This window comes from Pelophylax lessonae (assembly GCF_965119305.1).
Source record: "Pelophylax lessonae genome assembly, chromosome: 10".
In the NCBI taxonomy this organism is placed as follows: Eukaryota; Metazoa; Chordata; class Amphibia; order Anura; family Ranidae; genus Pelophylax; species Pelophylax lessonae.
Window position 1 is genome coordinate 201,009,844 of NC_138777.1, and position 13,480 is coordinate 201,023,323.

The 13,480-nt window shown below is 41.6% G+C and overlaps 1 protein-coding gene across 2 annotated transcripts in view; it reads left to right on the forward strand.

The window, feature by feature from the left end:
- The window catches only part of CDH5 (cadherin 5), a 96,144-nt gene extending 83,107 nt beyond the window's left edge, over positions 1-13,037 (forward strand). The window contains exons 8-12 of one of the 2 annotated variants that reach the window (XM_082270382.1): positions 786-910; positions 3,514-3,638; positions 8,220-8,328; positions 11,159-11,407; positions 12,130-13,037. In XM_082270382.1, the coding sequence (XP_082126508.1) occupies positions 786-910; positions 3,514-3,638; positions 8,220-8,328; positions 11,159-11,407; positions 12,130-12,620 (1,099 nt within the window). In that variant the 3' untranslated portion in view covers positions 12,621-13,037. Of the gene's footprint in view, positions 1-785; positions 911-3,513; positions 3,639-8,219; positions 8,329-11,158; positions 11,408-12,126 lie in introns of both variants that reach the window. The other variant, XM_082270381.1, reaches the window with a different exon arrangement.
- Positions 13,038-13,480: the final 443 nt, after the last annotated feature.

A 13,480-nucleotide genomic window follows, 5' to 3' on the forward strand; every position in this document is an offset into this window, starting at 1 on the left:
TACCATAATCCAGCTGGAGACTGAAAGCGTCACCGGTCAACGTACATATTTGTCAGCACACCATGGATCACATCACAAAGAATAAAGTACAACGTTTCAGAGCCGTGTAAGACCGCTTTGTCAGGACCCCCTGACAAAGGGGTCCTGTGAGGCTCCAAAACGCTGCACCTTATTCTTTGTGCCTTGATCATTCTACAATAAAAACTTCTTGGACGACATCTGATAAACAGTGGCGAACTGACAAATATATACATTGACCTATAATTCTCTGGATCCACAATGGGCATCATTCAACCCAAAATAGGGCTGGCACTGGAGGGTGGAGCAGAGGGTCTGTTAGGAACAGCACTGAAAACAAGGTGAAAGCATTAACTAAAATTTTAGTCAATGTCATAAGTTGGACTTTATAGTTTGGATAGTTTGGATAACTATACCGTGTTTAGGTCTGTTTTTAGTTTCCTTTAGTTTTATTTTGTCTTACGCTAATAAGTTTTTTTTTTACCAATTTCATGGAACATACCAGAACACACAGTAATGGGGTTGATTTACTAAATCTGGAGAGTACAAAATCTGGTGCAGCTCTGCATAGAAACCAATCAGCTTCTGGGTTTTTTTCATCAAAGTTCAATTGAACAAGCTGAAGTTAGAAGCTGATTGGCTACCATGCACAGCTGCACCAGATTTAGCACTCTCCAGTTTTAGTATATCAACCGCAGGGAGAATACTGTATATAAAGTGCTAAGCACCAAAAACTAACATACTGTCATTCTTATTAATACCCATAGATACTCTATCAAACCAGAGAGAGATGACATCATCATAACAAAAAGTGGAAGCATTATTATTAAGAAGCCCTTTGACAGAGAAGCAAGCGCCTGGCACAATATAACTGTGACTGCTGAGGAAATTGGTAAGTACAAACAAGGAAATAAGCAGTGCATTACTAAAAGGTCAGTGTACCAGAAATGGATAATTTTGGTAATTGACAGAGAAATAAACCACCTGAAAATGTCTCACAGGTAGGGTGGTATATACCATAATGACCCTCAAAATGTAAAAATTGTGATAACCTTTTCCTTATGTCTTGCTTTTTGGCCAACTCTAGATATTTGTGGCCAAATTCAGCAGGGGATGTTGAGAGGAGTCATAGGACTCACTAAGACTTATGAAACCCTCATTCCTTTCTCTTGTTTAGTGGTCCAGTTTTACTGAAATAATCACAACACAAGGCCTATACAAAAGAATTTCCGCATTTGGGTTTACCTAGTGCTGCATAGTGTCGGCCCTACTCTCAAAACTCTGTTGGGGCGATTATGGAGCAATCAGCCTACTTCTTGAACCTTTTGTTCTTTTAATAATAATTAGAACCTAATAGGAGAAACTACAGTAAGGGAAAAAAGTATTTGATCCCCTGCTGATTTTGTACTTTTGTCCACTGACAAAGAAATGATAAGTTTATCATTTTAATAGTAGGTTTATTTTAACAGTGAGAGACAGAATAACAACCCAAAAATCCAGAAAAACGGATTTAAAAAAATTGATAAATTGATTTTCATTTTAATGAGTGAAATAAGTATTTGATCTCCTATCAATCAGCAAGATTTCTGGCTCCCAGGTGTCTTCTATACAGGTATCGAGCTGAGATTAGGAGCACTCTCTTAAGGGAGTGCTCCTAATCTCAGCTTGTTACCTGTATAAAAGACACCTGCCCACAGAAGCAATCAATCACTCAATCAGATTCCAATCTCTCCACCATGGCCAAGACCAAACAGCTGTCAGAGGATGTCAGGTACAAGATTGTAGACCTACACAAGGCTTAAATGGGCTACAAGACCATCGCCAAGCAGTTTGGGGAGAGGGTGACAACAGTTGGTGGGATTATTGACAAATAGAAGAAACACAAAATAACTATCAATCTCCCTCAGTCTTGGGCTCCATGCAAGATCTCAACTTGTGGAGTTTCAATGATCACGGTAAGAATCAGCCCAGAAATACACAGGAAAATCTTGTCAATGATCTCAAGGCAGCTGGGACCATAGTCACCAAGAAAACAATTAGTAACACACTTACATCGTAAAGGATTGAAATCCAGCAGCGCCCGCAAGGTCCCCCTGCTCAAGAAAGCACATGTACAGGCCTGTCTGCAGTTTACTAATGAAAATCTGAATGATTCAGAGGAGAACTGGGGGAAAGTGTTGTGGTCAGATGAGACCAAAATCGAGCACTTTGGCATCAACTCAACTCGCCGTGTTTGGAGGAGGAGGAATGCTCCCTGTGACCCCAAGAACACCATCCCCACTGTCAAACATGGAGGTGGAAACTTTATGCTTTTGGGCTGTTTTTCTGCTAAGGGGACAGGACAACTTCACCGCATCAAAGGGATGATGGATGGGGCCATGTACCGTCAAATCTTGAGTGAGAACCTCCTTACCTCGGCCAGGGCATTGAAAATGGGTCGTGGATGGGTATTCCAGCATGAGAATGACCCAAAACACACAGCCAAGGCAAAAAAGAAGTGGCTCAAAAAGAAACACATTAGGGTCCTAGATTAGCCTGGCCAGTCTCCAGACCTTAATCCCATTGAAAATATGTGGAGGGAGCTGAAGGTTCGGTTTACCAAATGTCAGCCTCAAAACCTTAATGACTTGGAGAAGATCGGCAAAGAGGAGTGGGACAAAATCCCTCCTGAGAAACCTGCAAACATGGTGGCCAACTACAAGAAACATCTGACCTCTGCGATTGCCAACAAGGTTTTTGCCACCAAGTACTAAGTCATGTTTTGTGAAGGGATCAAATACTTATTTCACTCATTAAAATGCGAATCAGTTCATAACTTTTTTGAAATGCGCTTTTCTGGATTTTTTTTGTTGTTATTCTGTCTCTCACATTTAAAATTAACCTACCATGAAAATTGTAAACTAATCATTTCTTTGTCATTGGGCAAATGTGCAAAATCAGCAGAGGATCAAATACTTTTTTCCCTCACTGTATACCAGGAGGAACAGGTGGGGGAGAACACGTAGGTGGACAAACAGAATATGTTAGGTAGCTTTCTCTGATGCAGTTTCCAAGATTTATAAGAAGCTGGATGCTGAGTCCAGCTACACTAAAATGACCATAACTGATAATAACGAAATGGCCGATGCCTTGCCATGCAAGGACATTGGTAGTTAGCACTTTCTCAAGAATGTATCCCTTTTGTCACCTGGGCTGGGGGATCTTGGCAATTAACTGTGTTTTCAAGACTGCCGCTGATTCTTGAAGAAAGAAACAACAGCACACAGGTGGGTCTTATTACTCAGTAATTCACAGACTTGTGTATCTACTAAAGGTTAGCACAGAGTGTGTGCCCAAAGTAAAGGGATCCATCTTTAAATCCACAGAGAGGCATTGGATCCTATATCCTAAAGCTAGGTCTTCCTGCCTAGTTACCCAAAATGTTATGAGAAGACGTGAATCTTTATATCATACCACCTTAAATAACATAATCAATCTATTTCTGTTTATTTACAGACTCTCCGACACAAAAGGCATCATCAGTCATGGTTCACATACAAGTTCTTGATGTGAATGATAATGCACCAGAGCTTACCTACCCATTCACTCCCAGTGTGTGTGAGAATGTAGTCTACGAACACGTGAGTGAGCCTGGGGTTGGGTTTGGTGATGCTGCTTAATGTACATTTACTATATCTATTTTAGATTACTATATCTTCCTCAGATCCCAATCTGTTCCTTCTCCAGGTGTTAACAGAAGTGATAGGTAACCTGCTAAATTTAAGGCTTCTTTAGTATTCATTGTGAGATTCACATGGATGCCAGCTATAAGTTGCTCTTAATCAGTAGAGTATGGCCTTCTTAAAACAAGTATTTTTACGGCTACTCATCACAAATCCTGATTTTTAAAGTGGATGCAAACCATCATTTTATACCCCACTGGTCAAATGCTTGTCCAGTATCGCAAATATCACTTATAGAAGATGAAACTGAGCTTTAGGTAAATCTGTCATGAGCAAAGAATTACTGTATGTTCACTTTGAAAAAAAAAAACATTTTATCAGACACTATAGTAACATTATTCAAATCTGTTACTCCTTCATCACTCCAATAATAAGTGTAAGGTACCATGCACACTGGGTGTTTAGCTGGATGGTGTACCTAGCAGACATGGGAGTAAGTCACACATGTGCAAGTCACAAGCAAGTCTCAAGTCCTAACCTTCAAGTCTCAAGCAAGTCCCAAGTTACTGTGGCGAAAAGCAAGCAAGTCAAGTCGAGTCCCTGCTAGAAGTCAAGCAAGTCAAGTCAAGTCATTTATTTTGGTCAAGTCACAAATCAAGTCAAAATACTGATCTACCCCAATTCTCACATTAAAATCAGTTACAAGTCAGTGGTCAGGAAAGGTTTTGTTTTATTTTCAACATTAACAAAACTGCTTAGTGCTTTTTTCTTGGCATATTAAAGAAACACTTTGAATGCCCAAACAGCTCAAAATCCTTCGTCCGGTCATGTTTCCACACCACAGTCACTAAAAACATGTTAAGTATTTCCATTGTTAAACAGCCAGTGTCCTAAAAATCAGAACACACTGAGAAGTTTTAAGTGACTGTGGTGTCAGAAACATGACAGGCACATTCATTTTGCTTTAACACATCTTGAGAAAATGCAAATATTTAATAACTTAAAAAAGTAAAGTCTTTTCGAGTCATATGTCTCAAGTCAAAGTCAAGTCTCAAGTCATGAATACCAAGTCAAAGTCAAGTTGAGTCTTTTATTAATTTAAGTCAAGCAAGTCTGAAGTCCTCAAACTGGTGACTCAAGTCTGACTTAAGTCAAGTCATGTGACTCAAGTCCCGCACCTCTGGTACCTAGAGTGGTACTAACGTTTAGGGCAGTATGCGTCCAGAGATGAATGCTCGAGAACACAGATTTCTTGCATTCCAAGCATCCAACTCTAGGCATAAACTACCTTCAATGTTTGTATCGTTAGGTGAACCGTCCAGCCCTTTCCAGCCTCAGCAATTGTTAGTCTCTCACAGAGTTTGACAGGCTGTCGGTAGCGGGGCTGGACGAAGTACCTGCAGCTAAATGCCAAAGCCTCATGCAGCAGGGCTAAACACCCAGTGTGTGTGTGGGTAGGGGCAGTGTGGTCCAAGGGACAGAAAACACTTAGATTCTAGGTGCAAAAAAAGGAATGCATTGTAATGGAAACTCAAGGATACGCAACAGGCACAGCAGGAAGGAAACCCGACCAGGAATGCTCACAAGATTTATTTATTTATTTATTATAGGTACTTCTATAGCGCTGTCAATTTACGCAGCACTTTACACATATTTATTGTACATTCACCCATCAGTCCACTACCCTCAAGAAGCTCACAATCTAAGGTCCCTAACTTACATTCATACATATGCATACTAGGGTCAATTTAGACAGGAGCCTATTAACCTCCTAGCATGTACAGATGTAACAGAGATGTGACATTAGATGGTAGCCTCAAGGAAGCTGACAGCAACAGCTGAGGAGCAGAGTGCAGCCTAGCTAGTCTGTACCCAAATCGGGAGGTTTCCCGGAAGAGTGGCGTGTCCCTGCGCTTTCTCTACTCTCCTGGAACCTCTCCCTGGTGCTAAGCACTGTCCCTGAAAGACGGGTGACCTGTTCCTACTCTATCCACACACAAAATGCTTGCCAAACCTAGGAGTCAGGGTCCTAAAAAAGACTCTGCTTGACCCAAGATGGCCGCCAAACTTACATGGGGTGCCAGCTTCCAATCAGGTGCCGACTCTCTGTGACCGAGGAGACCATCGAGGAACTAGTTTCCTCTTGACTTCCTCCTCCACTTGCACTGCCGCTGCAGATGAGCGCCACCTTCAGTGGAGAAAATACACTGCACCTGCCTAAAAGTGTGCATGGGGCCTTACTGCAACAAGATAAAAATGAAGAATGGAATGAAAAACTTTAGCATGCACTTTACCTCCACAAAGAAAAGCAAGTGTCAAAAATATAACCCACAACTTCAATGAATTCATGCAACATGCCAGTGGAAACATCGTAAATGATTATTCTATGGTTTTTCCATAGCTATTAAAGAGTCCTTGTCACCAGACCATTAATAGCAATGACAATCTTTCCATAAGATAATATGAGCATTTAAGGTATTTTAGGCAAGTTATTTACATGTCAAAGCATCCCTTGTGTAGAAACCGAAAAGCCCAGAGATTGCTGCTGGGCGCTGCCATCTTGGGTGTGATGTTAGCAGCTCCAGAAGCTCCAGCTGTCACTTGGGTGTTTTCATTCCCCTTAGCTTCTTCCCTTGGAGCTACATAAATAATTTATGGAAAAGAAAGACGAAGCAAGTAAGCTTTTAAAATACTCAATTTTAATACTCAGCTATCACTCGGGTGTTTTCATTCCCCTTAGCTTCTTCCCTAGCAGCTACATAAATAATTTATGGAAAGGAAAGACGAAGCAAGTAAGCATTTATAATACTCATTTTTTTGTGCTTTTACCTGACATTTTTGGGTGGGTGACAGGGTTTCTTTAAATACAAACATACTAGGAATCGACCAATTATCAGCAAGGCCGATATATCGAGGGCCGATATGCACTTTCCCCAATATGTCGGAATCGGCCCCGGAGGTTACAGATATTGCCGATATTGTCGTGATGTTATTGCGTATGTTGCACCACGCGCCTCCGCGCACTGGGACAGCTTCTGCCTTCTTAGGCCACCTCCCTCAGCCTCATTTGGAGTTGGGGAGTCTCCGGACAGTGAGTGTACAGTGCACACAGTGTGTTTAACATACATACACCCACCCACAGCTGCCTGGTGTCAGCCAGCCACAGGCCCTGCCTGTACCAGCTAGCCAGCCACAGCCCCTGGGCCTGTCCTAGCCAGCCACCCACCACACAGGGTGCCAACCAGCCACCCACCACAGGGTGCCAGCCAGCCACCCACCAAAGGGTGCCAGTCAGCCAGCCAGCCACCCACAACAGGGTGCCAGTCAGCCAGCCGGCCAGCCACCCACCAAAGGGAGCCAGCCAGCCACCCACCACAGGGTGCCAGCCAGCCACCCACCACAGGGTGCCAGCCACCCCCCAAATGGTGCAAGCCAGCCACCCACCAAAGGGTGCCAGCCAGCCACCCACCACAGGGTGCCAGCCAGCCAGCCACCCACCAAAGGGTGCCAGCTAGCATATTCAGTAACAGATTTGTGCCGAAAGTTGTGTTTATTTTGCAAAACTTTAAATGTTCAAAATATCGTCCCATATCGGCCGATACCGATATGCAATGGCCAAAATATCAGTATCGGCAACGAAAAACCGATATCAGTCGATCCCTAATTTAACATACATATAGAGGAAGGCCATCTACATTCAAACCCTAGCAACACTCAGTCCCCATTATAGTAGAAACAACCAAAAAGAACTTAGCCCATGGGACTTTTATGAGTGGTGCATGAGAGAAATTCAACAACGTATATAAACAAAAGTACAAAATGTATTACAACATATTAAAACAGACTAACAAAAAATATGTAACATTGATATAGCTCATAGTCATGTTATCAATATCCACATATTAGACATGTAAGCACAAACATAGTGATCATGATTATTTAAAATGAAAAAAAAAATGCACAATTCATAAAGATGTAAAGTTTTCAAGCTCTCTACGCGTTTCATGTGAAAACGCCCACCTTTTCAGAAGACAGTCCAGAGATGATTTTTTTATATGAGTAAATCTGGAAAAAACCATGTCATAAACAACCGTAAACCGAAATTCAAAATGGGTGCATTTCAATAAAGAAAACACCTCCAGCTGAGAGATGAAGTTCCAAATTCTGTATGAAAAGATAATGTACTATATACTCACATCAATGTTGGCAAAATCATAGATGAAAAATATGTAGATAAAATAATCAAAACATGTAGGCAGCAGGATCCCAATGTTATAGAGGAAATCCAAAGGGATGGTTCTAACCGGGAGCCGAAGGTATAGGGTGGACCCAGGGCCGGACACCAAAGGGGAGTCCAAGCTGGGACAAACCAGTAGAACTGGGAGACGAAAAGGAGTAAACTCATAAAAATCCCAAGGGCTAAGTTCTTTTTGTGTGGTTTCATTAAATACCTCCATTGTTTTTCCGTTTTTACTTTTATTTTAGGTATTCAAATGAAGTACGTATTTAACATTGTAACTGTCATGCTTCTTATTTTAGGTCATATTAAATATCTCAGCCATAGACAAGGATGAACCCTTCCAAGGAATGAAGTTTACGTTCTCTTCAGTAGGACACGAAAACAACTTTACAGTGAAAGACAATCATGGTATTATATGCTTTTTACTTCCTCGGCAATGCCACACAATGAAATTTTTTGAATGTGTTTTTCTAAAACACATTCTGAAATCTGTTTTCTGGCTTTGTGTTTGCTGTATCATTTAGTCAATATAATCTCAATGGGGAGGCTGGGATGCTGCTGACTTCCGTCCCAGCGTGATACAGCAGGCATTTCTCGCTGTTACAGATAACGCCATCCAAGAAAAAGTAAAGTTTAACTTTCCAAAGGCATAGCAACCATGTACATATACCGGTAGCTAAAACTCTATCTCCACAGAAAAACAGTTCAATAAAATAAATATTGCCAGTGCACCCTTTAGGGTTCAAGCAGGTGAGAGGGGGTAAGTTGAGTTGATTTTTTCCCCTTTAGGGCTAGTCCACACCACATGCAGTCCAGCGCGTTTTTGTTCTGCATTGGATAGTGGGTTATATGGTTTTCAATGGCATATGGTTTGGCCTTTACCCAAACATGGCACTCACCAGAGAGAGAAATTAAATGAGCATCAATCAGTAGCCTGGACTCAATAAAATAAATATTGCCAGTGCACCCTTTAGGGTTCAAGCAGGTGAGATCGGGTAAGTTGAGTTGATTTTTTCCCCTTTAGGGCTAGTCCACACCACATGCAGTCCAGCGCGTTTTTGTTCTGCATTGGATAGTGGGTTATATGGTTTTCAATGGCATATGGTTTGGCCTTTACCCAAACATTGCACTCACCAGAGAGAGAAATTAAATGAGCATCAATCAGTAGCCTGGACTCAATAAATGAAATATTGCCAGTGGACCCTTTAGGGTTCAAGAAGGTGAGAGGGGGTAAGTTGAGTTGATTTTTTCACCTTTAGGGCCAGTTCACACCACGTGCAGTCCAGCCCATTTTTCTTCTGCATTGGATAGTAGGTTATATGGTTTTCAATGGCATATGGTTTGGGCTTCACCCAAACATTGCACTCACCAGAGAAACTAAATGAGCATCAATCAATAGCCTGGACTCAATAAAATAAATATTTTGCCAGTGGACCCTTTAGGTTTCAAGCAGGGGAGAGTGGGGAAGTTGAGTTGATATTTACTCTATCTGGTGAGAATAGGGAGGGGCCTATTTGCTGATGTCACGCCACCGTTTCCATGTACGTTTGGAACGGCAGCTACTAATGTAAGTTCACTTACTTCCTGTTTTATCATGTTTTGAGGATTTTATGAATTTTAAGTCAATAATTACTACACTATAAAAGTCTTTCTGGGCTCCTGGTTTGGTGAGATTTTTTACATACTGTGGAGATCCAAGGTATCATTCCCTATCCAATCCATGGCATTCACTGAAGAAAATTAAGTCCAGGCTACTGATTGATGCTCATTTAATTTCTCTATCTGGTGAGTGCAATGTTTGGGTGAAGGCTCATGTGTGGCGATTCCCTGTTTACAACGGGTGATACCTAATAGATGATATATGATGCTCTAATATCTGCTATCTCTGGTGAGCTGATAGTACTACTGGCAACTATATATTGGGAGAATCTTTTCTTTTTCATGGACTCCCTTGCTCTAGATCATAACTGTCACTTGCTACACATTATATCTACATCCCACTGTTCTTTCCAGCAATAATTTCTGGAAATCCCCTTTAATGGGCCAAGCTGTACCTTATGGCGCTTTTCCACTGCATGAACCGAACGGTTCGGTTCGCTTTTGTGCTTTTCCACTGCTGGTACCGCATGGTACGGTGTAGGAACGGTTCGGTACGGTACGGTACGGCAGCCCTTTTCCACTGCATGGAACCGAACGGTACGGCTCTCAACCTCGATTGTGGTTCCAAGAGGTACCATACCCGGTACCATATCCCACAATCCTTTGCATGCAGTCACTACTAGCCACTGATTGGTCAGAGAATCCCACCCACCCCGTTGTTATCCCACCCACTTAACTTTAGTACTACTTTAGTGGAAAAGCAAACCATACCATACCGTACCGAACCGTTCCAACACGTACCATGTGGTGCCAGCAGTGGAAAAGCAAACCGGGCCAAGCAGGGCCGAGTAGAGCCGAGCCGGTACTTGCAGTGGAAAAGTGCCATTAGGTGTACTGGTTCTTTACAATTTACAGTATGTAAACCTCTCTCCAGATTTTTGCATTCAGGTGTTTCCAGTGAATGGTACTATTAATGCTACAGCATATAAAAAGATTGGGGGAAATTTACTAAAACTGGAGCACTCAAAATCTGGTGCAGTTGTGCATTGTGCCAATCAGCTTCTAACTTCAGCATGTTCAATAAAGCTTTTACAATAAAACCTGGAAGATAATTGGTTTCTATGCAGAGCTGCACCAGACTTTGCACGCTCCAGTTTTAGGAAATCAACCCCATAGTGCACTTTCAACCTTGTGCTTTACAGATAGCCCTTTTTTATTTTGTCATAACTGCTCCCCTCTGCACAAAGTCAGCTTCATGAAGTCATAGTTTGAGCATTTTGACATGGAGGAACTCGAGTGGCCTGCACAGATTCCTGACCTCAACCGTCTTTGCTGTCTTTGGAACTAATTAGAATGCCAATTGCAAGCCAGAAGAATGGGGGCTGCTATATCTGCAAAGGAAAGGATGAGGCAATTCATAATAATTCCTATAGTTTTGGAATGGGAAGGCCTATAAGTTCATAAATATGCAATAGTCAAAAGACCAAAAACTTTGGTAATACAGTGTATTAAACAGTAAGAGGTACATAAAAACAATAGTATTGGTAATTGTGGTCATAATAAAGAGCCTGTTACCATACCTATCGTAAAATCAGATACAACACTCGATGCTTAGTAGTCTATGTGACTCTCTTTGCAGATAATACAGCCAGTATCAAAGTGAAGAATGGAGTATTTAATCGCAATGATGCCAAGTTTTATTACCTTCCTATTATAATTTCTGACAATGGCGTCCCACCACAGACCAGCACCAACACCTTGACTATCACTGTCTGCAAGTGTAATGAGAAAGGGGAATTCACCTACTGCGAGGAAGCTGCAATGCATGCCACGGTGCATGTCTCCACCATCATCATTGTTCTGGTTGCCATATTGCTAATACTTCTGGGTAAGTGCCTTCAGTTCCGGTGACCTAAACTGTTGTTTGCTGTAACATTGTTTCTGTTTGTAAGATTGCATAGAGCCCATGTACAAAGAGAAAAGTTTGCCTTTATGCCTTTACTCTTTCGATGCTGAGTATAGTGTTGCACATACAGTATGTATATGCCCTATTGCCATGATACCAGCAGTAAGAACATAAGCGGACCTTGATAAAAATTCCACTTACAGCCTCCCCCTTAATAGAAATGGAAACTGAAAACAATAAAACAGAGAAAGATTGGATTGAGATGTAAACAATACTTAGGTTACACCTCAGCTGCCAACCACTTCTAGTAGGCATTGGTAATGTCAATGACCCTCACTGTGGGTACCTGGGTAATAGCTGAAGATCCCAAATCTCCTACGGTGAATATTTTTTGTATATTTTTATTTCAGTTTTAATTAGGGAGTGGGATGTTCCTAGATAAGGGGTCCTGTAATTTTAATGTAGGATCCACTTTAATCTGTATCATAACCCTGCAGTGCCACATCTAAATCTTGCAGCGCCAAGATCTTGGTACCTAAATGGAATGAGTCGCTTGCAAGGTGTTGTGTTGTTAAACAACAATACAATATTTTGCAATGTAATTACAATTGTCCCTAGATGAACAACTGTTCTAGAGCCAAATTATGTATGTTCTCCGAAGAAAAGTTTACATCTTTACTTTTATGTTATCCTTCTTCTAGCAGTGATCCTGGCAGTGCTATTTGTAAGAAGAATGCAAAGCAAGAGCCCCCTTCTTTTGGGAAAGAACCCTGCAGAGATACACGAGCAGTTGGTCACCTACGATGAGGAAGGCGGTGGAGAGATGGACACCAACAGCTACGATGTCTCTGTGCTTAACTCAGTACGAAGAAATGTGGTGATGCCTAGGTATGAGATGGACCCTGGTCCCACCCTATATGCTCATGTCAAGAAACCAACCAGAACTGGCGATATGTTCTCAATGGTTGAGGCAAAGAAGGATGAAGCAGACAATGATGGTGAAGAGCTACCATATGACACTCTCCATATATTTGGCTACGAAGGGTCGGAATCCATTGTAGAGTCTCTCAGCTCTCTAGAGTCTGGATCTTCAGATTCTGAAATTGACTATGACGTATTAAATGAATGGGGTCCCAGATTTAAGATGCTGGCTGATCTGTATGGGCTGGAACACCTTGAAGAGTTTCCTTATTAACACAATTTACTTTGAAACCCTATTGGCTTAATGAATGCATCAAAGAGCCAGTACCCAAATCAGAATCTATACTTGTTAGATCCGACTGCAATAAACTGAGATCTGATTGGTCCCTGTGGGTTTGCACAGATAACCTAGCTCTTCACAGTCCCCTATTAAAAAAGCCAATAAAAGGAATTTTCAGAATTTCTGTGTTCACCTGATACCGTGTAATAGTCCCTGTTTTCTAAAGATTTTTTAAATATTGTTAGAGACCATATTACCACGTGCTGTGTAGCATAAATTCATTGACAGAAAGTAATACTGCTCAACCTCTAGATCTAAATGACCTAAATTAGACCTAAACCCAAAAATGAAATCCTCACATAAGCTTTAACATTTTAAGGTAATTTCAAAAGCCATCTTCAATCTTTTTAAATCTGCGGCTTTTAATACAATAATACCTGGTGATTCTGCCATTAAGGTCTTTTTTCAGGCACTTCCTGTTATGGGGTGACAGCTGTCTCCCAATTGGGCTTCTCTGTTGATACCCTCTCATGCCCTCTGGTGGAGACTGTGTAGGCGTACCAGTAGCACACATTGTGCAGATTGTTCACAGTAGTCACTACTAAGAAACCAGTCCAGAGCAATGATGACCAGCCGATGCCGGAATACATGTAGATAGGAATTGACTAAAAGAGGCTGGAGGAGATCAGCAGTAATGAGATGCACCAAGGATAAAATAAGATGAATATTGGCAATTGTTTACAATGCATCATGCTTTAGCAAATTATCTGTCTCCCAGTTATGGTTCAGATCAAGGATATGCAATCTGTGGCCCTCCAGCTGTTTAAAAACTACAAGTCCCATCATGCCTCTGC